This window comes from Drosophila erecta, unplaced genomic scaffold, assembly GCF_003286155.1.
Source record: "Drosophila erecta strain 14021-0224.00,06,07 unplaced genomic scaffold, DereRS2 tig00000126-arrow-pilon, whole genome shotgun sequence".
NCBI lineage: Eukaryota > Metazoa > Arthropoda > Insecta > Diptera > Drosophilidae > Drosophila > Drosophila erecta.
In genome coordinates, this window is record NW_020825209.1 from 6,347,874 (window position 1) to 6,374,015 (window position 26,142).

At 50.6% G+C, this 26,142-nt stretch overlaps 4 protein-coding genes across 10 annotated transcripts; 1 reads left to right on the forward strand and 3 right to left on the reverse strand.

Annotated features, from left to right (window-relative positions):
* Window positions 1-245: 245 nt before the first annotated feature.
* LOC6550234 (tumor necrosis factor receptor superfamily member wengen) lies at window positions 246-10,647 on the reverse strand. The gene is made up of 5 exons (XM_001977649.3): window positions 10,142-10,647; window positions 4,918-5,397; window positions 4,615-4,849; window positions 1,950-2,129; window positions 246-1,276 (listed from the first exon to the last, which is right to left on the reverse strand). The coding sequence occupies exons 2-5, from the start codon at window positions 5,395-5,397 to the stop codon at window positions 1,128-1,130; spliced, it is 1,044 nt and encodes a 347-aa protein (XP_001977685.1). The 5' UTR covers window positions 10,142-10,647; the 3' UTR covers window positions 246-1,127.
* A 711-nt stretch (window positions 10,648-11,358) lies between these two features.
* Window positions 11,359-23,263, reverse strand: LOC6550236 (rab11 family-interacting protein 1). 7 transcript variants are annotated; one of them, XR_003407999.1, is made up of 7 exons: window positions 22,811-23,233; window positions 15,811-15,955; window positions 13,803-15,742; window positions 13,208-13,359; window positions 12,986-13,146; window positions 12,321-12,571; window positions 11,359-12,053 (listed from the first exon to the last, which is right to left on the reverse strand). XR_003407999.1 is itself a non-coding variant. In XM_026981470.1 (7 exons), the coding sequence occupies exons 1-7, from the start codon at window positions 22,839-22,841 to the stop codon at window positions 12,047-12,049; spliced, it is 2,472 nt and encodes an 823-aa protein (XP_026837271.1). In that variant the 5' UTR covers window positions 22,842-23,233; the 3' UTR covers window positions 11,359-12,046. The 7 variants fall into 7 exon arrangements, 5 of the variants coding, with proteins under 5 accessions (XP_026837271.1, XP_015010769.1, XP_026837272.1 ...); XR_003408000.1 differs by having other exon boundaries at window positions 15,006-15,742; window positions 22,811-23,230; XM_026981470.1 differs by having other exon boundaries at window positions 12,536-12,571.
* On the forward strand, window positions 23,257-24,552 carry LOC6550237 (nucleoporin Nup35). The gene is made up of 2 exons (XM_001977652.3): window positions 23,257-23,554; window positions 23,635-24,552. Exons 1-2 carry the CDS (start codon window positions 23,404-23,406, stop codon window positions 24,474-24,476), a joined length of 993 nt encoding a protein of 330 aa, XP_001977688.1. The 5' UTR covers window positions 23,257-23,403; the 3' UTR covers window positions 24,477-24,552.
* On the reverse strand, window positions 24,501-25,614 carry LOC6550238 (glucose-induced degradation protein 8-B homolog). The gene is made up of 2 exons (XM_001977653.3): window positions 25,292-25,614; window positions 24,501-25,211 (listed from the first exon to the last, which is right to left on the reverse strand). Exons 1-2 carry the CDS (start codon window positions 25,407-25,409, stop codon window positions 24,652-24,654), a joined length of 678 nt encoding a protein of 225 aa, XP_001977689.1. The 5' UTR covers window positions 25,410-25,614; the 3' UTR covers window positions 24,501-24,651.
* Between the last annotated feature and the right edge of the window lie 528 nt (window positions 25,615-26,142).

A 26,142-nucleotide genomic window follows, 5' to 3' on the forward strand; every position in this document is an offset into this window, starting at 1 on the left:
TCTCCGGCATCCATAGACACGCAATTAGGCACGCACCTACATACTGTGTGCATGTGTTCCCAGGCACACCGGGTATGGAGCTGGCTCCAAGGCGACAGTTCCATTATGCCGATGCTCTGGGATCGCAGACACTCTGGGGCCACACGACAGAAGGCGCTGGCTGGATTCGATGGAATCAATCAGCTCAATCAGCTTCAAAAGTAGTTCAGAAAATGGTAAAGTAAAGAGGCACTCGTGCAGCCAGATGTTGTATAATCATAAACGTTTTTATTGCTGTTGCACACAGATAGCACTTAGGACATACACATTTCTCCCTATCGATATAGTTATCCGTTAATTAACATTATTGTGTAAGTAGTTATATCTGTATCTTTACCATTACTGTTACAGTTAATGCGATTAAGCTCGGTAGCAGCTAGCCGGAAATGCTCTCGTTAGATATTTTAACTTGGTTACATGTACGTGTGTGTTGCTGGTGGGATTACAGGATACTGGATACTGGATACTGGATACTGGATACTGGTCACTAAAGCTAGGATATGGGTGATGTTAACAATACGTGCGTCTATATGCGTTGCATGCATATAGAAGCTGATATGTTGCCAATATTACTTGGTTTCGTTCCATGCCGCAGCGATGTGTGCTCGTTACGTTTGGTCGCGTGTTCGATCGCCTTAATATTTACATTAAGTAGATTAAGTAGATTTGTTAATCTAAATCGCTTTATCATATAGTACGTGGGTGGGTGCCACATGCCTCTCTCTATGTACAAAACATTCTGCCGCATCGCTCGGGATTCCCCACAACGGGAGGCCCGCGTCCTCATCTGTCCGCGCATTACAAACAAGTCAACATAACGATTCAATTAAATATTAGGACAAAAAAAAGAGTCGTATTAATTAGAATAAGATTAATAATATAAAAAATAATAATAGTTTCGGTTCCCTTTCGTCTTCCTCCTTTTAAGCGGCTGTTTGTACAAAGTTCTTGGTTCTTTCTCTAATCCATTTCCATTTCCGTTTCCGCTTCCGGTTGCGGTTCGTGTTCCGGATCCATTATCGCCTCGTCCTGCGACCGTGCTCCTGCATAGCCACTCCTTAAGTATGTCCCCTCACCACATCTCCGGCTCAGCCCTTCAGCCCGGAGCAGTTCCGAACGCCCAGGCCCACGCCCATGCCGCCCATGCCGCCCAGTCCCGCGTTGCTCTCCTCGATGTAGACATTGCCGGGCTGCAGGGTCTTCAGGATGCGTCGCTCCTGGTGCTTGCCGCGTTTCTCTGCAAGATCGAGAGGGATGGGAGAACAAGAGTTGGGATGAGTTGGGCAGGCCACAAGCGTGGCTGTGTGGCTGTCGCAGCCGAGTGACAGCCGTCATTTGAATTCCATCCACGCCCCGATATCGGTCTCATTTGCATTTCGAGTATTCGGATTCGTAGGCGGTCTGCAAGCCGAAGATCAGCGACTTGGGGTCGGCAAACTCGGATTAATAGCTTTGGTGACAACGTCCTGGCAGTTCTGGTGTTTCGAAACAGTCGGAGTCTTTGGTCTGACATTCAAAACCCATCCTATAACCCATCATAGATAAAATCTGCCCATCACTTGCAGCTTTCTGAAGCAATAGTTTGAAATACTCTTCGGAAAACCCTTTCATTTGTTTATTTCCCTAAAAATACTAAAAATGATGTGAATTAACATGAATGTTAAACTTAAAAGGCTCTGGAGCCAGGACAACACGTTGTAGGTTGCATCTTGAAGGAAATTTGTGCGACACGCCTGACGCTGCCATGCAAATGGCTTGAAAACCCAACTAACGGCTACCCATTACCCAGGGCCACCAAGGACTCCCGCTGGGAGCTCATGGCCCGGCCCGCCGCCTGCCGGGCACCTCAAGTGGCCGACCCCGGTCGGGGAGCTGCGATCTGGCAGGGATCGGGCTCGTGGAACACTTACCAGGCAGCAGCACGTGTTGTGGCTGGAAGATCCCCGACTGCGCCGTGGCTGGATGCGTTGTCGCTGCGGAGGCGGGCAGTCCTCGCAAGGCGTCCGCGTTGCCGATGAAGAAGGTGCCTCCGTCCAGGCTCTGCACCTCCGCCAGCTTGGCCATCAGCTTGGTCGACAGCTCCTCCACATCTGCGAAAAAGGGCAAGAAGAGTGCTGTGATGAGTGGAAAAGCCCCTTGGATTCGCAATGGGGCCGAGCTGTTTATAATGGAGCATAATGTGCGATCCGTGTGTAATGTTTATTAGGTGGCGGTGGCACAGGAAAGCCCGCCACGGAATGGCGAATTGTAAACAAATGCCCTCCATCGATGGCCAGTGGGTGTGGGCGGCGAACGAGGCCAGCGGCAGATAATTTATCATTTATTTATAAACTCGGGGCGAGACCGAAAATGATGTTCCAAGTTGCCCAAGAGAAGCGCCCGCCGCGGATGATGATGATGTGCGTCTTCCCATTCGCCTTTGGGCCATCGTTCAACGGCTTTTATTATAAACAATCGGCCAGCGGCAGCGCGAACAATGAAATCTCTTGGAAAATGGGAAGGAAAACAACAACCGACCAGGGAAAGCGAAAAGCAAAGGCGAAGCGAGGCCGAAACAATTTTCAAATTTGCGCAGTTCAATTCGCTTTGAATTCGTTTTTCCCATTTTGCGGCCAACACATACGTGTGCTCCGATTTTCCGCTTTTCCGCTGAACCGATTAGTGAGGTGGAAAATCTGGGTGGAAAATCAAAGCAAAGTCCAGGAAGCAAATGGGAGAACTCCACTCGCGGGCCGAACGCGTTTGTGGATCGCAAAGTGGGACAACATCGATGAATGGCAAATGGCGTGCCCGATCCCTGCTGGATCCCGATCTGGATCTGGATCTGGATCTGGAGAAGTCAGCACATCTTGGCTTCTATTTATGGAAGTGGGCTGCGTAGCGCGAAAAACATGGAGAAGGAAATGTGCAACAATCTGTGGCAGTTGCCTCGCGCGAATATTTATTGCCTGGCCCCAAGATGCGCTGCAGATTCCTGCGCAGCGAAGCTGCAGCGCGTGCCAATGAATGGGGCAGATGCTTCGGAGGAGGAGATGGGATGGGATGGGGTTGCGGATGCCCAATTGTCAATGATGCGCTTGAACGCAAAGTGTTGCAGTTGCAGTTCCAGCTTGCCACCTTCCCACGTTCCCTGCTTCTCCGCGCTGGAAGCATGGAAGCAGCAGCAGCTGGTCGCCGCTCAATCATTTGGCCAGGCAAAAGGGAGCTGGGCGCGTATTTATAGATCCCTTCGAGGCGGAAGCGACTGGAGCTGGGGGAGCACCACCACCACCACCACCACCGCCAATCCCATTAGCGGGGAAACTCCGCTTCAAGTGCAGCAGCCCCTGTCACACTATTTTAAATCTGTCGATGATCACCGAATTCTGTTCACCAAACAAACATGTATACATGCGTATGTATGTCCCTGGGCATTTTCACTTCGTTTCCTGCCTGCTCTCCCTGCATGTGTGTGTGTGTGTGTGTGTGGAAAACATGTTTTCCCCGGCTGGTCGCTTGTGTGACATGATTTCGGAATTTCTCCACATGCCCGCGGAAATGTTTCCACAAACATCCGCTTGTCCTTGAGCGGGAAGGGGCGTTCTGTTGCAGGGACCTGGGATTTTTACCTGCCCGCCGAGATTCGTTTCCGGCTGCAAGTGCCCGTGCCCCCAGCCCCCTGAATCCCTCCACCTCCATCTCCAGCGGCAGCTGCAAATCCATAAATTTTCCACGCTGGACACGCTGCGTGGGCCGCCGAGTGTCGACACGCCCTGAATTATGATTACACGCCGGAGAACAACACCCCGGGTGAGATCAACAAGAGGCGCTATCAAAACACGGCATAAATCTCTGGGTCTCTGGATCCACGGATCTCTGGCTGCGTGGATGGGGCGAGAGTTGCTTCAGATGTGCGCGTTGGTGGAGCATGGAAACGGTGTTGCAACCTGGTGTTGCAATCCATTGGATCGAGATCCTCCAACTGCACTGCCATGTTTCGGTCAAGTGCGACATGCTTGTGCCGAGGAGACCCACAGTGGCTGCCAATTTGCTCGCCATTGGCATGCGAATCGCGACTCGCATGCGCCAAAATTATTTGGACATATCGTTCTACTTTGCAGAGGACCAGCTCCACTGGTCGCCACCGCCTCGTTAGTATTCCTCGGAGGCACGGAGGCACGGAGCTGCGGAGCACCGCTGTCCAGCTGATCGTGCAGCAATTCGCTGGAAATCTCAGCACTGGCGATGCCGCCCAGAGATTCGTATTCGGACTCGACTGGCGACTGGGAACCGCGGGCCTCCATACATCAAAGTGTCGTGTTCTGGGCCCGTCGCCTTATAAATATGTATGCCCTTCCCCCAGAACGGGCAATCAAAGCGCTAGTTAGCCGATGCCCAGCGAATGCCAAGCAGGCGGGCATTTCTGGCCGGGATTTGGGACTGTCGGAGGGGCCCTTGGCCAAGCGACGCGCTCTGAATTGGCAATCAGTTGCGCAGGGCTTGGGCAGGTGAAATGTGCCCGGGAGCGTGTGAAACTTATGTGGTTTAACTGGGAAACTGGGAAAGTAGGGCTCGCGGGGATGGAGGAGTACTCACCCTGGTCCAGGCGACGCTCCATGCGACGCCACTGGCGCATGTGGTGGATGAGGATGCAGGCGGCCACCGAGAAGAAGACCAGGCAGGTGAGCACGGCCACGTAGAGGACGCCAGTCTGCCAGTCGAGGACCCAGCCGGCGGCCGCCTCCTCGTGCAGCTGCTGCAGTTGCTCGTGGGTCAGGTGCTGCAGTGGGACATTGTGCTCGAAGTGCTCATACTCCGAGGACTTTCGGCGCTGCAAGAGGGGATTAATGGTGACTCAGATGGTTAGCTGCTTCGCCGCGCGGCGTTAGATGCACTCACCTCCTTCCAGTTGGGCTCGGTCTTGGCCAGAACGACCCAGTCGATCTTGAGGTCGTATATGGAGCCGCAGATGGTGTCCGTGTGCAGCTGGCAGGGCCGGAGCGGTATCATCTCGCCCTGGCAGCGGGTGCACGGTGTGCAGCGATCCCGCTGGGAGTCCCACCAATGCTGTGGGGCGCAGGGCGAGCTGGAGGAGATGGACACCTGGCTGGCCGGCGGCGGATCTGGTGGCGCAATGCCTGTGTCTGCAGCGGAGGATGCGGATGAAGCGGAGGCGCTGCTGGCCACCAGGGAGCAGGTGGTGGACAGCAGCAGCAGGGCCAGGTAGCTGCCGTGGCTGATGCTGATGCTGATGCTGATGTGGTGCTGCTGTCGCCTCCGTCGGCGCTTGTGAAACGTTGTGCTTAAGTGATGGCCACTGCTGCTGCTCCGACTACCCATGGCTCCTCCATGGCCGCCTGGCAGTCTTGGCGGCATCATCTGCAGCGGAGAAACGAGAGAACGGCGCTTTTATGGATTTTGTGTGATTTCATGGTTGCGTTGCATCGTTTTCCCATGGGAAAAACTTCGCTGGGAAACTGGGAAACACTGCTACTTATTGATATGGAAGGCACTTAAGGGCCAGCTGGAGACCAGAAGCCATCTTCTGCAACAATAATTCGCGCGACGGCAAACTAATAAACGGCCAGCGGTCATAGGCATGCTAATTCTGCTGCTGATAATGCGACGCCATCTCCACCATCATCGCCATCGCCATCACCATCATCACCATCATCATCATCAGCGTCATCATGATGATGGCGATCATCATCATCGGGCTGATGGGGCTTATATGGTGATGGCGATCATAAATGCGTACAGTTTGCAATCAACTTTAATGATGGCGGGTGCTGGGCACTGTAGTTCCCCAACACGGACACCGACCATAGACCACCGACTTCCAACTATCAACGGCGGCAGCTTGGGTTCAATGCTCATCCCCAACCCCATCCCATGCTCATCCTCCTCGTGCGCCTCCACTTTTTGTTTGCTCCCCGGATTCGATTCGATTCCTGTGCCGCATTAACGACAAACTATTATAGACAGCGATTATTATTTATGCGGCAAACGCGACGGCCAAGCCAAATGGAAGCGGAGAAGGAGGAGGAGCAGGCGGAGAAGCCTGCAACTGCCCACTTCCGTTTCAGCGAAGAAGTGCGCGGTGTCCCTAGGCGATCCCGAAAAACCAGAAACCAGAAACCAGAAACCAGCAATCAGAAACCAGAATCCAGAAGCCGCTGCGGAGTTTTTCCCTGGAAAATCTGGGCTTCCCTTTCGCCACAATCACAGCCCATTCACCAGCTCTATAGGATAGGATTGGATGGTATAGGCTGTTGGATGGGATGGCATGGAATGGGGTGGGGTCGTGCACTTGTCGTGCCCTGGGAAGCGGGAACCGGGAAGCGGGAAGCGGATGGTGGGCAGGGACACGGACAGGGGCCTCCGCCATGGCCATCCCATAGAGCGACCCAAACGCGAACGAGGGAAACAACAACAGGAAGAAGAAATATTTAATTAAAATCAACCATTATGGCCACCGTCACCATAACAGCGGGTGGGGTTACGCTGGTGTGGGATCGCTTGGAGCGGCTGGAGGCGGAGATGGAGGAGGAGGCTCATACTGAGTGCGGGTGCGGGTGCGGGTTCGGGTTCGGGTTCGGGCTTATGCGCTTGGCTAGAGTTACCCGCCAGAAGACGAGTCGTTGGGCGAAATTGGAATTGGCGATCAATTGACAATTGAACATGAGCGGAGGGCCGTGGGCTCATTAGCATGATGGACAAGTGTTCCAGACGACTTTTCCATATTGATAGTGTTTCAAATGAATTTCGTATCGGAAGCTCTTTATAAGGCACTCGAACTTCCTCCAGCCGCTGCTCATTAAAAGCTCGTTTGTTTATGCTGATTAGATTTTATTTGCCTGCTATTTCTGTGACCAGATAACCTGTCCACTGTCCACTGTCCACCGTCCAAGCACACACACACATCGGTTCCGGTTGAGTGCGGTGGAGAAAGCTCCACAACCCACTGATCGTGATCGTGATCATGATTCCAAGAGCCGGACGGGGACGGGCAATCCCCCCATAAATAGCAGCCAGATCGTGCTCTGAATTGTTAACCGCTTGGAATAGTTTCACCATGCGAATTCACAAGGAGCACTCTATATGCGAGCATGTATGTGCACACATTTCATCTTGCCCAACCGAATGTGGATCATGGCTGCGGCACCCAATGCGACCGCTGATCTCTGCCAGCCACAGACGAGCAGCCAGTCCTCGGACAGCTTGAGTGACAGCGGAATGGTGCCTGATGGTGGATCCCAGAGAGCAGCACATTTTTAGCCAGCACCAACGCCACATGGGCTGGGTTCTGGCCGAAACTGGAGGCGGCCCAAGGGGTGGCCAGCAGATTGTTATGTCAGCAGCCGTGTATCTATAAGATACATTCTGCGATCGCTGCTATCTGCTGCCTTCTGTCCTCCGTCGCCGTCTGTTGTTTTTGTAGCTCGTGCTGCTGTTCTCGCCGTTGTCTGACAAGTGACAGTGACAGCAATTTAAATCATGTTGCGTTTTTGCCGCTCATGCTGCACTAATTGAGGCTGAGGCGACTGCCCAGGAGGCGGACTGCCGCAGCAGCAGGAGCAGGCGGAGCAGGAGGTGCCCGCCGAAATGGGTCAACCGAACGAATCCAAAGCCACCAAATACCAAGGTGGGTGGGTGGCGCGCGAAGTGGGGCAGCAATTTACTTGCCGCCTTTCCAATGCAATTACCAAAGTGTCCAAAGAGCGGAAGGCGAAGAAGACGGAGAAGGAGCAGGAGGAGAAGGAGGAGGTGTCCCTTGCAGCTGGCGGTTATCGCTGCCAAAGAAAATAAAGCAGCAGCAGAGAGATTGGCGTATTTTTAACTCGCGACCTCAAATGAAATGCACATCAAACGGAATCCCCAGCAGAATGCAAAGATGTGGCAGCAGTAAGTGAAGTCATGATCTTGGGGCACCATTTCTTGGCCAGCAGCAGGGGATTAGACTTTGGGTTGTGCTTTTGAGTAGATCAAGCAAATGACAGAGAAATGTGGAGTGATCCCAGAGGCTTGTGGACACGTGAACCAGAAGAAAGACTTGCAGATGCATCTTTATCTCAAACGACTGTTGGCAGTAGTTATTTTTGGCGGTCTGTAAATAGCCGGAATGCTTGTTAAACGGTTGCCAAAGGGGGGCTTCCCGCGTCTGGCGAGGAATTCCAGCGACTGAGGCTCCTCGTTGGGGTCTCGAGAAGAGGCACTCTGTGGAACCCGCCCGCCCACTTGCAACCGCAATCGCAACCGCAGCAAATGAAAGCTGATGGATGCGAGTGCGCAGAGCGAGCGGCAGCGGCATTTATTAAACTGTCAGCTGAACGCTCACGAATTTTATGATTCTGAATCTGCTGTTGGGCTTTTTTTCACGTTTTTTCCTCTTTTCATTTGTCTTGTTTGTTTTCTCTCGTTCTCTCGTGCGCTGTGTAAATTCCAAACGCGACAAAACCATTAAGCACTTTTCGTGGGGCGACGAGGGGGGGATTTAATGGGACAACAACGCTGATGAGGAGGAACATCAGTTTCTGTTTCTGCGAGCTGGGAACGCAACCCGATCAAGCGGCTTTCGCATTTGGAATTGCCCAAAGTTGTAAAGCTAATAGCTGGCAAGCCTTCAAGTACTTCATAGATACTTCAATCTACTTAGAACAAGATACATTTTAGTTTGACTACCCGATGCATCTGTGGCTTATTCCGCCAGTGCAATATGGTATTGCAGCACGTGAAAAGAGCGGAAAGAGCTGTTTACCCAAGTGTGCTGGCCATGTTGCTCCTGCCCAGGAGAACGCAACTGGAAAAACAAGAACACGACATCTGGCGTGGAGCCCCAGCCCAAAGGGCCAATCCTATGCCAAAGTTTGAAAAGCCAGCGTCCAGAGGAGCAGAAACTGAGATACAGATCGGTGCGGTCACCTATCTGGAGTGCAAGTACAGTACATCTGTTGCCTCCATGGCAATGTTATCCGCATCTGCAACTGCATCTGTATCTGTACTTATTTTTACACTGGAATTTTGACATTCTGGCGTTATGTAAGCAATGTTTAGACGGGGAGTTCAATGTATTTCCTATTTATTATTATTACACTGAGCCCGAGGAGCAGCCAACAAGTGCGGATGCCGTCCGCGCCTCCGGTTTACCCTTGCCATCCCATCTGCATCTGCATCTGCATCTGCATCTGCATCTGCTCCTTCCTGTTTCTGAATTTCTATCTGAATCTGCTTATGTTTCTGTATGTTTCTGTATGCTTCTGTATCTGCATCTCACTCCGCCTCTGTTCCTGAATACGGCAACTGCATACATGCCGGAGTAGTTGTAGTCCCCCAATGGCACAGCCAATCTGTCCATCCATCTCGTCAGTTGTCCGCCCTGCACGAGGGGTTCTGTGATTACGATTGCGTCTCTCTGATGCTGATGCTGATTCTGATTCTGATTCAGATTCGGATACGGACTCAGTTTTGGACTCTGCTTTTCAGCGCTTTTTTCGCGCGGATCCGATTCCGACTTTTCGCTTCTTTTTTGCTGTTCCGTGTCCTTTTGTTTTTCGCCACCGCACAGAGGGCTGCCTCTGTTTCGCCTCTGTTTCTACACTCGATTTATATTTTTTATCATTTGATTTAATTCAATTCCATTTCGGTGTGTCTGCGTCCGCATCCCCAGTTCCCCGTCGCCGTCGCCGTCCCCGTCCCCAAGCCCCGCAGCTCCACGAGATGCGGAGATCATCGCCGCCGCTTCCGAAACAGAAACAGAAGCAGAAGCTGAACAGACGAGCATAACCATAAGCCATAAAGCATAACACAGCATATATAGTAGCGCATATAGCATAACCAGCCGTGAGTGGATGGAGATCGGAGATCGGAGATGGAAGATGGGAGATGGGAGATCGTAGATGAGGATCCGGACTCCGGGGCCTCGGGGGGATCTCCGCATGCAAGTAGTGGGCTTCTGCCGGCGCGGCTGGGCACAAGTAATCATAACCTGAGCCTCGGCTTCTGTTGCTTTTTCTGTTTATGGTTCTGTTCCTGTTTCTGTTTCTGTTTCTGTTTCTGTTCTGTTCTGTTTGTGGTTCTGGTTCTGGTTCTCCGACTGTGACTGTGCAATAAATAAATCACTCACTTTTTCGCTTCTCCACTCGTTGGTTGCTGTTTGCGATCTGCGGTAATCTGCGATGATCTGCGTCTGCTGCTCTGCCTTTCGCTGCCTTCTATGTATTTAGTGGCTTTCAATTCGGATTCGCGACGGCGGCAGACTTCATGTTTTCATCTTTGACGTTGAATGATCTAACGATCCAACGCACTGCCCCCCGATAAAGCGGATGGATGGACCGATCGATCGATCGATCGCTCGGGTGTCAATCAATTGCAATTGCAATTGCACAATTAGCACTTTTCTTTTCTTTTCGCACTGGCAACCGCGCAACAGGAAAAAAAAAAACCAAAACCAAAAACCAAATATTGTACATTCACTGCACTTTTCATCGGCCGTCGCGAGTGCGATCTGCGCCAGCAAAATATCTATGGTCAGGCAAGTGGAAATACGTTTTCCTCGGCTCGATTTTCTTCGGCGCTCGATCGCAGCGATGCGATACGCAGCTATTCGCTGGCTGTGAGAGACTGATCGCACCGGAGAGAATTGTATCTACAATTAACAGCGTCGCTCGCTGTTAAGCGACTTAACATTTTCAGCCGATACTGTGCCCTGCTGTTGTTGCATCGTGTCACGCCTTTCTGTCCTACAAAGTGGATGAAATCAGCGTGGAAGGCGTATAACAAAATGTTGGACGTAATACTATTCTTATTTCTTCTTCTGGTTATATATATTTCTTAGTTTTATATAGGAGCATGAAATTAACATGGGCACAAATTAACAGCGTTTGGCCAACTATTTGTTGTATTTGCAATTTATTCTAATTGATTTCCATGCATCCATGCATTTTTGTAGACCAACTTCTTTGGGGTAATAAGTTCAATTAATTGACCAAATTCCATCGCATTTGAATTAATCAGTCTGTTAATTTAAGTAAACCTCTATAAAGTCTGTTAAAAACGCAATTTTCAGAGAATCTCGTGACTATCGGTCTTTTATTTTATTTTGCAGCATACTTTGGCGCTCATTGGTTTCCTGAAAGCAGACAAAAGCTTGAAGCGCAGGCGTTTCATAGACGCCGCATGCAATAGGAACCAAGCTACCGTGTCTCATAGGTGGCGCTTTGCTACCAACTACTACTGCATAGGATCAGTAAACTCGCAGGGCTCTTAGTATAAACAATTTGGTATATTATTTGTATTACCAATTTCAATAAAAATCCGTACCATTTAAGAGCCGAAAATATGTTGTTAATGTTAAAAATGTTTTTATTTGTTTGCGTGTATATCAATAAGTAAAATCATTGTAGTATCAACATATTTCAACTGTGTGTGGTGTTTTTCGAGGGGGACATACGTGGGTGGGTCCCCCTTCCCCCCTTTTCGCTTAACTGCTAAAACATAAATAATTTAAGACTTAATCCACTAAGGCCACTTCCCATGCAGCACTTTACAAAAACTTCACAAACTCTTGTCGTACAACACTGCAAAAAATGGGACATACAAAAAAAAAAACAAACAATACTTTCGGATAATTTCAATCAATTGACAAGAGACTCGCAGCGGGGCAAGTCGCATCAACTGCCAGGATATACATAGTATCATATAGTACAATTAATTTAGTTTTGTTTAGTGTGTGTGTGTGTGTGGGGGGGATCGGGTTTATAAACGGAACAGAAAGCACGAATGCTACACACAATAAAATATCAATAAAGATTTTGCACTGCTTAAGCCTAGCTGTTTTACGTGTACACTTAGTTCCCTCTTAGCAATATGTTTTAGAAAGCACTTGAATTTCGCTGCTCGCGGCAAAGGCAACGTGGTGTTTCGATTCGTTTCCATCCAACGACTTCCGGAGCAGCCTGCGCAGATCCTCTCCAGCGGTTCTGGGACAAGTGAGCCGGTTGCTGGCGACGGCCAGGGCCAGTTTGGCTGCTTAGCCGCTGCAATGCAGAACAGATCGGGTAAGTATAAGTATAACCTATAGTGAGGATTGGAGTGCTGGGTGAGTGGGTGGGTGCGGGTGGTGGGTGGCGGGAGACTTAAGCTCTAGGGGAGTAAAGGGGGAGCACGGGAACCATCGACACATCGGCACAGCAGGCAGCGAAAGGGAAAGAGAGGGGCGAGCTGTTGGATAGAGACAGAGCGAGCGAGCGGGCGAGAGCGAGAATGGGGTGGAATGTCAGTGGGTCATCGGTGCTTCATCTTACTTCGATCCCGCCTCAGTGGTTCCTTCTCTTCTTTTTGCGGCCGGCGGCGCCTTAGTTCTTGTTACTCGTGTCTCGCAGTTCTGGTTGTTGTTCTTGTCGTTGTTGTTGTTGGGGGTTATGGTGTTCGTGGTGGTGGTGGTGGTGATGTAGTTGTTGTTGGGGATTGTTGGTTAAGTGTCTACTTAAATGCAACTTGCAGCATGCGCAGCACTTACTTTAGAAAGTCATTCATATTGATGTAATTTTTATAACTAAATAAAGAGAAATCACAAAAATGCATTCGGTTAAAAGAGGAGCCAAACAAAAACGAGAACACAAACGAACAGAGAACATCGGTGGCGAGTGTGGGTGGTGGTTGGAGGTTTGGGTTTGGGTTTGGGAATTGGCAAGACACGGAGTTAATAGAGAAGCGCATACAGATCGGAGTAGGATTGTTCATATTCAAGGCGAATGGCAATGGACGGAACACAGAATAGCACGTCATGTATAAAATATATATCGAGTTCAATTCCCATCCAGTGTGACACCGAGTTTTGATCTGGAGGGGCGGGCTGTTTGCTATCGGCTATCAACAATCCTACCGGCGGTCAAGGTCATGCATCATTGGTTAGTGGGTGGGCGTGGCTCTCGAGCGAGAGGACGACCAGAACGACCAGGTGCCGTACCTCTTGGCGGACGTGGTTCGCGAATAGGGATTCTGCAGGATCTTCGGGTGCGTCTCCATCACGCGCAGCAGCAGGTTGTCCAGATAGTCCTCCAGCTCCTTCACGCGCTGCCGCTGCAGCAGAGCCTCGTTCTCCATTCCGTTGGCAATTAGCATCAGTTCCTGGCGGTATGCAATTGTATGAGCGCTTTGATCACAGGCACAGTATGACAATGCCACTTACCTCGCGGGACTTGCCCTCGTATTTCTTGGCCAGCTGGGCGGATATCTCCGAGCGGCGTTCCGCATGCGATCCCGACTTCTCGTGACCAATTATGATGCGCTCCGTGGACTTGGGACTGGGCGAGTTGCTATCGTTGTCGTTGTTGTATTTATCTGCGGAGCAGGGAAATTGAAACTGGTCAGTTTAGATACTGAGAAGGAGATGCGCGGATGGGGGAGGAGCACAGATGGTTCAAACTCAGATGCAAATTCACTGGCGGATGCGAGAAACACAACGGAAACAACACAAAACAGCCAAGGGGAAAGACAGGAAATTCAGACAGGTAATGTGGGAAAAGAGGTTGACTGAAGGGGCATAGGAATCGCCTTGGAGGAGGATGACGCGACAGATGACAGCGTTGACTGGAAGTTAGCTTGATTCGGATTCGGTTTCGTGTGCGCTTCGCGATCCGCCAGCATTATGCCATACTCCCCGCCCGCCGCCAGATTTTTTTTTGGAGTAGTGGGGAATTGCAGTGATTCAGTGGTTTTGGTTGCTCTGGATATGGTTCGGTATCGGTTTCGGATTCGGATTCGTTTCGGGTACATCAGCTCACCTCGCTTGTTGGCGTATTTGAATTTGCCCAGTCGCTTTTCCCAGCGCTCCCCGCTCCCGCTCCCTCTGCCACTGCCATTCGTTTGGAACTCCTTGGGCGACTGCTCGGGCGTTAGGAAGTTGTGCTCCGGCTCAGCCGTTTCTACCTCCGCCTCCTGTTTGGCCACGAGTTCCCTCTCATGCTTCAGCCCCTGCTTCTCTGTGGCTGGCTCCTCGAGGGATGTGGACCGCTTGGCAAAGCTCAAAAGCCTTTGGTCCTCTTCCCAGCGCTTGGCCTCACGCCGCTGCTGCTCATCCATCTGCAGCTGCTTTTGGCGCTCCTTCTCTTCCTCCAGCTCTCGCTGCATAGCCTCCTCTTCCTCACGCAGGCGCTCCTCATTGAGACGCAGCTCCGCCTCCAAGCGGGCATCCTCCTCGGCACGCAGTTGCCGTGCAGCCTCTTCCTTTGCCTTCTCCTCCTCCTCCCTCAGATCGGCCACAGCACGTGGCTGCGGCTTGGGGCGTGCTGTGGGAGTGGGCACAGACTTCTCCAGCTCCACTGTTAGATCTTCCAGCTCGGGCTCATCTGCAAAAATAGCAGTGCTGTTTCGCTGCTCGTACTTGGCGAAACTGGCGTTGAAGGTATCAAAGTTGCGGTGCTCAACTTCGGGAGAGAAGAGTGAGGATGCAGTGGCCACCACTGGGTCAGCAGCAGCCGATGGAACAGATGCCGGCACGGGTACTGGTGGAGGAGCTGCCTGCGGCGGGTTCTCGTCGTCATCATCGCTGTCCGAACTAGAGCTGGAACTAGACGACGAGCTGGACGAGGGCACTGGGGGCGGCTCCTCGACACTGGCGGGGAGCGGAACTCGGTCCTCCCAACTGCGACGCTTCAACGAGTCACTGCTACCGATCTCCAGGTACTTTCCACCGCCATACAACTTTGACGCCCACTCATCCTTGGAGCTCTCCAGCTCGACGGGCTTCTCCCTTGGCTTTTCCCGCTCCAGAATTCCGGCAGCAGGCTGCTCCTCCACCTGCGAAAGGGGGATGCGCGGTGGTTTCGAGGGAGGCGGCACGTTGCTGGCACTTCCACTGGCGCTGGCGCTGGCGTTGGCGTTGGTGCGGGCGTGGGCACGAACACTGAAATCGAGCTCAAGCTGTTCCATCTCCGCGTCGATGGGCGCATCCTCATCGAGCGTCGCTGGCAAAACCGCTGGCTTACCTTTCGCGCTGCCGCTTCCGACGCCACTAACTCCTCCGTTGTTCAGCAGGGGCGATGGGTGACGCGGAGCAAAGTTGGGCGTACCGACTGGCGGCGGCTGCAGGCCGACGCGTTGGATGTTGAGTGAGCTGCCGGAGCTCTTGTGCGAGAGGTTGTCGAACACGAACTCGTCCTCATCCTCGCTGATCACGCCGGGATCGGCTTCGCCCGCCCGCTGGCCGCCTCGGCGCCGGCCACTGCCGCCATTCTGGGCTCTGCCGTTGGAGCTGTTTGGCGTGCCCAGGCTGGCAAAGGAGCCGCCGAAGGAGCTGCTGTCGTCGGCGCCCGGCTCCTGGTTCTTCTTCTTGCTGCGAATGTGCAGCTTGGAGCTAAGCGAGCCAGCCAGCTTCTTGATGCTGCGGCGCTTCTCGCCGTTGCCGATGGACAGCAGGCTGCCACCCACGGAGCTGGCCAGCTGGCCAATGGAAGACTTGTGCTTGTCCTTCTTGCTGAGGTCAGTCAGCGAGCCAGACTTGACCACGAAGGCGATGCGCACCTCCAGCTCGCCGCGCTCCTTGTTCTTCTTCTCCTTGCCGGGCTTGCTCTCCAGCTTGAACCACTTGGCACGTGGCCGATCGTACACATCCATCTCGTTGAGGGGCAGCGTGGCCTGGCCGAGGAACTCATCGATGCCCAGATTGTTCCTGTGCAGGCAGGTCAAAGTGAGCTCGGCGCGATTGCCCTGATCGGGGATTTTCCTGTGTGGAGGAATGAAGAATGTTTTAGCACCATGCTCAGCCAAAGGAGCCCTAAACTCTGGACTTACAATTCGCACTCCTCGTTCCAGTTGACGCTCGTCTCGGCCTTGTCCTTGACGGACGTCTGGTACTTCTCCTTGCCCAGTGCAATGGTGACGAAGCAGTTGTTGGTGCCATTCTTGCCCTTGGTAAGCAGCCCACGCGCTCGCTGCACTGCAATGGTATAGAAATGTGGGAAAGATTACAGCTTCGTTTAGGCTGGCTGATAGTTTCGGGGGCATTGCTAATTGTTTACTCGATGTCAGGCGATTTGAGTCACATCCCAATGCATCGACAATCCACAGCACAAAATGAGTGAAGGTCTCTGTTAGGCTACCAAATATATCGCTCATGTTTATAATATTTGTACGCCAAGCTCAATGATTATTTCTCACCGAAATATTGTATGTCATGCTCATGACATTTTCGGCCTCAGCTAAATGTGACAAATGGAGCGTAGGAAAGAAGCGTCCGGATCATGGAATATGATCTGGAAAGCAAATGCCGGTGACATGCACAGATACATAAATGTATCTGGAGGAGTCGGCCGGCCGCAAACAATGCTGGGATTGAGAGTTTGAGTGTTTGGGATTGGCGATGGCGATGGCATGGAATGGGATGGGATGCGAATCGCGGTTTGCGTGGTTGGCGTGTCGGTTGTGGCGCGGTGGTGGCTTTCATATCTGCCGGATGCTCTGGTCGGGCTCTCGAGGTCACGAGGCGCTCGGGTGAAACTCGAAATTTGCTTTTGGATCCGCTGGACGGAGCATCGGCAACATATATTTTGGCTAGTGATTCACTCGAGCGATTGACGACAATCGCTGGCTTGGATTGCCTGTGGTGTTGGGTGTTTCTTTTCTGGTTTTATTTCTTTGCGTAGACCTCGGCGCCGTCTCCGATTCCAGTTCACTGCTGTTTTGGGTGCACAGCTGCCGGAAGCGGTAATTGGAGTTGGAATCGGCGTCGAAATGTAAATGAAGACGAAAATTAAGTCATTGCCAGAACAAAACGGAACAGAGCCCGAAGCCCGAAGTCCGCTGATCAACGGAGGCATCTATTTTTGGCTTGGCCCGGGTCATTCCGGTCATTCCACTGCCCAGATGTTCATCACCCCACATGTGGAAATCGTTGGACAGACACTCCTCCTCCTGCTCCTCCCCGGCAATCGCCACACATTTCGATTATTCAAATGGGATTGGGCACTTGCACAAAGTCTGTTTTTCGCAACTGTTTTTCCAACGTTTCGTAATGCCAAAAAGTAGAAGAAAAATTAAAGGAAAGGGGAGAAAAACCAAAAGCGTTGAAGGGAAAAGAAGCAATTACCGGTCATAAGCAAGAAGGCAAAAAGTGAAAAGCGGTGTCAACGAAAGGCGGTGAAAATTGACTACAAGAAAAGCGGGAAAGCGCAGAAACAATGGGCCTGGCCTGCAGATTTGTGCATCATTTTCGGTGTCTTCGGTTTCGGTTTCAGTTTCGGTTTCTGTTCGGGCGCAAGTGGCACATCTTAGGGCTTTTCCCTTCGCATTTTCCGGGGAGTGGGCGTCTCATAATTATTATCGCATTAACAGTTTTTCCCGTCTGCATGCCTGTAAGCCAATTTGTAATGTTTTCCGCTGCTTCTGCCGTGCCGTCGCTCGTTTTTCCCGTTTTCCCCCCGCTTTTTTTGTACTAATCATTGAGGCTAAAGACGGGGCAGCGTCTTAGCCTCTGGGCTAATATCGATAATCCAGCAGCTGCCGCAGATCAATGAGTGGCGACCATAGCGGAGCAACCTGCTCATCTTCGGGTCGCTCTGGGCTTGGTGTTTCGCGAGCTATCAGCTAATAGCTAACAACTAACAGCTAGCAGCTCATGGACGGAAAGATGGATGGCCACGAGTATGGCTGTCAATAACCCGCCCGGCAATTTCGTGCAGCGGTTCATGCAAATCCGCCAGAGATCGATGGACTCCTCTGCCTGTCTGTCTGCCCAGCCGATTCCCCTTCATAACGCGACGATGGCGGTGGTGTTTTGCATGGAGGGGTGCCCCAAAATAGAAATGCCAAATGCTAAATGGCAAAATGGCAAAATGGTAAGAAGCGAAAAGTAAAATAAAACGAAAAACAAGGCAGGCAGCGTCAAAAACACAGCCAAAAGCAAAAGCAAAAGCAAAACCAAATCCAAATAGCAATCCACCAACGGCGAAACCGTTAAGTTGGTCCGCTTTTATGGCCGCCTCTCGAAACTAATGACGCTGCCAGCACCGTGGGCCAAGGGTGATTCATTTCGGGCACTCTGAAGTGCCACTTTTGGGTCTTAAACATCATAATTTGCGCCTGATTCACTCACTTTCTAGCCCACTGTGCCGCATAGTTGCGCATTTGATTTTCGCCTGGCGAAGATCAGCATGATGTGCGCACCCAGTGCCCCCGAGTGCTTCGATCCGATTGAGAGGCGATAAAAGGCAGTGCCAAAACAGAAGCACTTTTCCCAACTCAATTTCGATTTAATCACGTGCAAGGGGCGGCGCGATTCAATTCAATTTGTATCGACAGTGCCAGAAGTGTACAAGTTATCTATGACATGGGGCCGAAAAATCCAGGAAAGGATCGTCTGGCTGGCTTACTCATGGGTCTGGATTGCTCCATGAGTCACCTGTCGCTCGTTTACTGCTCGTGTGGCCCAAATAAGCCGAAAATAACGGCTGGCTTCGATGCCAAAAAGAGAAATTTCTCGCTGCTGGCCCGATGCTCATTCGATTTCGATTCTGGGCTACTGGAATATAATTCCTGATACTGGCCTGGTACGGGTACTGGTGCTGGTGGGGGCATTGGAACTGCCACCGGCATGATTAAAACCCCAATTGCTCCCCCTAGTTTACAGTCAATTATGGCTAAAAGCCTCCGTGGCGAGGCAAGCAAACAGGCGGCTGCACCTTTGTTTTTTGTTTTATGCGACCCCAGAGAGACGGCAGACAATAGAATCAACATCTGCCGTCGCATATTGTTGACCTTTCTGACTCGCCTCTGTGTGTGTGTACATGGGAGGCGGAGGGGAGAGGTCAACTTTTGGGTTAATTAATTTCAATGAAATCATTTCTCGGTGTGCCTTGTCTTGTTTGTTTGATTTCCCGGCTGCTTTTCTGGCTTCTGCGGCAGTGTGCAGTGCTTTGATGCTCCACAGGTGACCATTTCCAATTCCACTGCACATTTCCCAAAGAGAAACTTGGAATGAAGTGATCGCACAAGTCACGGGATTATTCATATGTGTGTATGCGTGTGTGAAACCTAATTGGCTGGCCCGATCCCCGCCAGCCCTCGCCCAACCCGCAGATACAGATACAGATACAGACACAGATACAGACACAGATACAGATACATTTACAGTGCATCGCAATCATAAAAAGCTTCTAAAGCTGCTGCCTCTTATAGCGCACTTTAAACGCGGAATTCCCAGCACGCACTTTCATGTTCCACTTTCTCAGCTCTCGCACTCTTTTTCGGGGGCGGAGCGAGGGCGTGGCCGAGTGTAGATATGTAAATGTATCTGTACACACAGCAAACTGCTACCCGAGGCCAATGCTCCTTGGGGCATGGGCATCAACCACGCATGCTAATGAGCCACTTGCTAGCTCCCATTTCGGAAGACCGTTCTTCTAAAGACCCACTTTTGGACTGCTCTTTCCCAACGAGTTCCCCAATCGAAATGTGAAGGGTTCATGGTTCGGGGTTTAGGGTTCAGGGTTCAGGGTTCCAACTCGGGTTAAGCACGTGCTACAAGCTAACCAAACTGGGGGCCAAGACACGGCGGCAATCCTCGTCTTTATAGCCCCGCATTACAGCACAGATCCCGTTTGATGAAAAGCATTAGCAACAATTAATGTTGCAACTGCAACATCGAGCAATGTACATGTGCATATATACATGTGTGCGGATCGTGCGAAAATGCGAAAATGTGCAGAGGCGGCGATCAAAGTAAACGGTCTATCAATGGATCCCACCATCTAACAGCGGATCATTTTATTGTTATGCATAAACAATTTCTTTCTCGCAAGCATTGAACCCACGAAGCCGTGCGATTTTGAAATGGAAAACAGACAGCAGAAGACATGAAACACAGTTTTCCCAAACGAAAGGCGATTAGCATTTTAGTTGGAGCTGGAGTTGGAGTTTGAGCTGGAGTTGGAGTTGGAGCTGGAGCTAGAGCTAGAGCAGGGGCTGGCTTCTGTTTGCCATGGCATGTTTTGAATATAAATGCCTGAGGCTGAAAGAATCCGAGAATGAGAGATTCCCAGCATGAATATTCAGGGGAGGATGTGTTTGGGTTGGGGCGCGGTGGTTCGGCAAGCGCCGGAGGAATGTGGCCACTGGCCAAGAACTGAAGAAACTGGAATTGATCAATTGCAGACCCGCGCTGCGAAGAGAGTTTCGGCCAGTGATTCCATCCCATGCCAGACCTGTTTTCCTCACAATTCTCTCCCTGCTCCCTGCTCCCAGCTTCAGCCCCAAGCCCAACCCCATCCCCATCCGATTCATCCGATCCGCTTCGGTTTGTTTGGTTCTATTCTGGCTAAATGGGTCGGGCAATGGAACGTAACTGTTTCGCATAAGTGCATCGACAGAGCCGCATTAAAACGGTCTCACATGGACGGTGGCATTGCGAGCCGGGTGCGGAAGAGGTGGACACAATCTCAAGACGCCATCTGTCCGCTGACGTGACCAGCGGTGCCTCAGCTCCAGCTCTTATCGCACTGATTTTCTTATCGATTTAGTGATAGTAGGAAATACAGTAGAACCTGCCCAGAAGATTAGTTCTCTATGTCAACGTCTATAGTTCTACAGATTCTAGAATCGTTTCCAGCAATTATGTTAGATTTTATATTTATTGTTGTTACATGACTAACAGCTTACTTAAAAGGATCAGAAGTCGGAAATTCAACTGGTGACTGTGTTATTTAACTTTAACAAATGGTTTCATTATATTTTTATCAGTATAAATACAAGTTTTGGCGCGACTAGGAATTTCTTACATGAGTAATGGATTGTTTAAAATGAAAAGCGGCCAGAAACTGTAGTTGCCATATGTTTGGCAGGTGATTCCTGAATTCCCCTTAGCAGGTATTCCTTATCAATAACAAATGGCGGGGTGGCCTGCTCTGATTTTCACTGCAACCGCATGAAATGCGTTGCAAAAGCAAAACCACACATAGACCAAAAACCGAAATGGAAATGAAAAGGAAAATTAGGCGTCTGTTTTGTTTGGGTCTGCTTGGCTGCCCGCCGCTCATTGCACAATTTCCCGCTGAGGAATTTTCATTTTCAGATATTTTAAGCATTTATTCAGTAGGTGTGTCCGTAGATGTGCGAGTTGGAGTAAGTAACCGAGTGAGTGAGTTAGTGAGTGAGTGGCGGCCAAGAATTTACGGCTAAAAATAAGGCACGCAATGGGCCGATTGGGTGGAGTCGCAGTCGATAAGGAACACTCCTAGACTAAATGGTTCCCAAACAACAGGCCACTAATGAGATGGTGGGACTCCAGGTGTTTGGTGGATGATCTAACAGGGGAAATAACTAACGCACACTGGGAAGAACAAATTCTATTTCTTATAATGGAAAGAGATTCACATAATTTAGAAATCTGGTAAATACGAAAAATGTCTAAGCCTGCATTTATAAAGTCATACGCTGAGTACAAAACAGTAGAAAATTGAACTTTTTGCAGACAAAACAAGAAAGAGAATCCATTTAAGTCCCAATTTCTCTCTGTGAGGGAACACCTTTACGTTCCAAAGGAGCGGGAACAGAGTGCGCTTGAGAACAGCGGCGAAAACAGCTGTTTCCAAAGCGTGCGCTCATCTCATTCTCGCCAAGAAATTGGCAAATATTGACAGGTGTATTTATGTGCCTGCATATATCTATACACATACATACATATATATAAACTTATACAAACAAGGCGAAACTCGGCGAATTTGGGAGAGCCACACGGCGATGATTTGTTTGCTCATTCGCCGTGACGTCAACGGCTCTGTGTTTTAATCGCAAATTGCTGGAATAAAACACTGTGCGCTGTGCAAATATGCAAAATAAATGATATGAAATGAAATGAGCAAGTGAAGTGAAGCAAAGAACGTACTAACTGATAGCGGGGCAAGTTCAAGACCACAATAAGCTGGATCCGTCCATGTCTATGGAACCCAGGGTGTTTATCTTCTTGATTTGTCAACATTCCACGAAGCTCTAGATTGGGCCACAAATTGTGAGTCATTTACTTTGGCCAGCGGCCACTAATGCAACCTTATTGTGCCTAGTGGTGCCCCAAATACTGGGGGTAACTGCCAAAATCGTTCCAAAAGGGCGTTATTTGCCATTTGAGAGATTTTACATATCCATGCGTTAGCTATGCCAGTTATTTGTTTCCATAATCGCTAAAGTGGGAACAGCAGAATGAGCGCGCTTTGTGTTTTGTCACGAATTTGGAATTGGAATTCGCGATTTCTCATTGACATTCAGCCCTGAAGAAAACGCAAAACGAAAACAATGGTAAAGGTAAACAAGAGGCCCCAAAACAAGCGCCACCATGGGCGTGAGTGAAGGAATGCCACGGTGGGGCGGGGGGAGGCGGTAAAAATACATAAGGGGAGCGCTTAGCATGAGCAATTTTCTAGCACTGCGATGAGTAAGTGCGTTCAAGCAAGGCAATTATCTTATCAGCCAGAAAAACCCTGATAAAGAGGCATTTGCTGGAGTCAGGAGAACAGAAGAATAAGAGCAATAGGCGAGAGGCAAGAGGTGGAAGCGCGCAGTGGTGAAAAAGTGAAATTTCGGATAGGTACGTCTGCAGCAAAAGCAAAAGCAACAGCAGCAACAAGACCGACATGACAATATTTTAAGCTCACACCAACACAACCAAGCCAGCTACACACCCATACACGCGCGGCACAAACGAGTTTAAGTTTTAATGCGATTTATTTGCCGTAAAAAAAAAAACAAAAAAAAATAACATACGAATACTAAAACGGGTGTCCCCCGCTTTTCGCCCCCCACTTACCCGTTACACTGCAGTGCGTCGGACTCCACATGTCACCCTGTATCCCGTTGATCAAATCGCACTCTCTCGCTCTCTCCCGATCCTTTGCTATCTCGCTCTCGCTGCGAAGGTCCTGCCTTTTGCTTCCTCTTCGTTGCCTTTGTAATTTTGATTGTTGTTGTCACGGTGTTTTGTTTTCACTGATCGTTGTGTTTGTTGCTGCTTAACGCTGCGCGCACACTGGGCTTTTATTGTTGTTCTTTGTTGCCAATTTAATCACGCGCGACACGACCGAAATGCCAGGAGAGCGTAGTGTAGTTTAATGTAAAAAAAAAATAAGAAAAATGACGGAGAGACGCGACGCGTGCTGCTGTTATTCAAAAGTGGCCGCTAGAGTGACCGTTCTGTGAAAACGAAATGAGCCCAGTGGCAGTCAGAGTGCTGCAAAATGCCCTGCGCAACTGCGAGCAAAGGGGTATTTCGGCCCAAGCCCAGTACGGTCACACTTACCACTTACAGCTGTGGCGTCTTTGTTAAATCAACGTTCGTTTTTAGTTTTTTTCGGGCAATTAGGCATTTTGGCATTTACTAAATTATTATTATTACTTATCGCTATGGAGCCCATGAACCTCGGCAGTCCGGTCAACAGCCCCGCCTCCAACCCGAGCCAGTACCTGCCGCCCTTCCTCCTCGGCGATCCTCAAAGTCTGACGCCGCACAAGAACACGCTATCCCCGAAGACCGGGCGCTATAATGTCAGTTTCGGTAAGTCGCGGGCATTGGGCAGGTCGTGCGCATCGAGTCTACATATATGAACGAATCCCTCTTTCCCCCTCCCGCTTCAGCTACCTCGCCCGGCGGCAGCAGTCCCCACGAGCTCAACCGCTCCGCTCTGAACACCCGCACTCTGTTCGCCGCACAAGGAGGCCCGCCGGTTGGCCACAATGTCTCGCACACGGCTGTGGGCGCAAGCGGCACAACGCCCGGCCACGCCCAGTCGCACAGCCACCACCAGGCGGGGCCGCCCATCCACGGACTCTTCGACTCACTGCGGGAACAGGCCGTCACGCCGCAGCAGCGTAACCATCTTGGCATGCTGCAGCTGCAGTCGCCGAACCAGAGCTACCAGAGCAGCTATCACACCAACGATTCCTTTGCCCCCGGGGCGCTCAATGCCACCAACGCGTCCATGCGGGTACTATGCTCCCCGCTGGGAGCCAATCACTCGGTGACAGCGGGCGCCAACTCTCGCCTGGCCGACTTTTGGGTGACAATCTTTGGATTTTCGTCGGGGGCCAGCTCCATGGTACTGCAGCACTTCACCGTCTGCGGAACCATTGTGGATGTGGTGCATGCCCCGCAGAACGGCAACTGGATGCATGTGCGCTTCTCATCGCGCATCGAAAGCGACAAGGCGCTGAACTACAACCAAAAGATTATCGCCGGCAATGTGATGGTGGGCGTGGCCCGCTGCATGGAGCGCTCGGTGCTCGATAAGGAGAACATCAGTTTTCCGGCCAATGCAGAAACAGTAGATCCCCCCCTCAGCCCCAGTTCGATCCGTCCCTTTGCCCAGCAATCGTACAAGCTGGCTCGCAACGAAGATTCCATTTCGCAAGCGAAGGATGTGCCCCAGAAGAGCTCCGGACTGATGGACAAGGCCATGGACCTAATATTTGGCTGGTGAAAAGGAATGAAAAGGCGGATGAAGTTTCCGGCTACTTATTTAATAATTCACTGCGTACATCCAGCATACATACATACATACTTATTAAAAAGAGATATATATAATAGCAATAGCATTAGCAAAAGAAGTCGAAGGGGGGGCGAACCCGACCGCACTTACGCTCTGCTCTGCCCGTCTACTTGGGCTCCAGATGCGCCGTCTCGAGGTTCTTCATCTTGGGATAGCTGATGGAGCGGCTGTCTAGCTTGGACTGGGCCCACAAGATCAGCTTGAGCAGGAACATCATCTTAGGTGTGGAGTCCTCGCTGTGCTCGCAGCGCAGGATGGCCGAGTTCAGCTCGCTGGCAATCTTCTGGCGGTACGACTGCTCCAGCAGGTCGGCGAAGGGGCTCTCCTGTGGCTTCTCGAAGGCGAGCAGGGCCAGGGTGCGCTCCAGCTCGAACATGGCCTCCTCGCCGGACTCGGACAGCTTGCTCTGGGCGAAGGCCAGGGCCTCCTCCACCTTGCCGGCGCGGATCAGCTCGATGAGTTGCAGCTGCTGCAGGTGAAAGAACAGATAGCGATCGCTGCCGAGCAGCTCCGGATGCAGCTGGTTCACCAGCTGGGTGGCCTCCTCGATGCGGCCCGCCTGCACGGCTTCGCGGATGAGTATGCGCTCGTCCAGGCTGCTCAGCTCTACGCTGGGCTCAAGATCCGCCTCGTGCTGGAACTTCTCGGCGGCCTCCTTGAAGCCCTCTGTGGAAAAGCAGTAATCACGTCAATTTTCTTGGTTAGCTGCTGGTGCTGGACGCAGATTGGTGACCAAGGTGACTCACCTGTGACCAAGTAGTTCATAATCAGGCGATTCATATCCGCCTGCTTGAAGGGAAACTGCTCCAGGCGCTGCAGCCACTCCTCCTTGATGATGGCCTCCGATTTCTCGTTGTAGCTCATTTTCTTGCTCTTGCGTATCTTGCCAATCTTGAGGCCGTTTTTCCAACCGATCTGCGTCGAATTCTAGTTTTCAAGTCTCCTTTTCCGCTTTTTCTAGCCCTGTTTACGCGCTTTTATTGTTTACCAATTTTACAATGCACAAATGACGCTGGAAATTTTCTTTTCTTCTGCTCAGCGTGACCAGAGGGTTTACCGAGCGCTGTATGGTCACGCTGTTTGATTTGGCAAAGGGCGCGAATTTTTGAAATCGAACTATCGAATGTACTACAACTATAGTAATAATTTTGGCATTATAGCCGTAGAGTCTTCATTAAAAGTAATGAAACTAAAATGAACAAGATAGAATGCTATAGTCTAGTTCCCCGACTATCAGATACTCGTTACTTAGCTAGTGAAAGTGCAAACGAGAAATTTCAAAATTTTCTGGAATATCGGTAGAAATTGGGGAAAAAATAATTATATGAAAACAAAATTTTTCTTTTTAACTTCAGCCCTGGAACAAGAAAATTAAAAAAAAAAATTTTTGAGAACTAATTTCTAGATTTAAATGCAGATTTTTAGATAATTGCGCCAGAAACATTTAGAGATATGCCACTTCAAAATCCGAGTAAAATAAGTTGAGTTATGGGGTTTAGAACTTCAGACTTGGGACATTTCTTCATTTTGTTGAATTTCTTCAACATCATAACATCAAAAAATGACAAAAAAATTAAATTTCTAAATTTGAATGCAG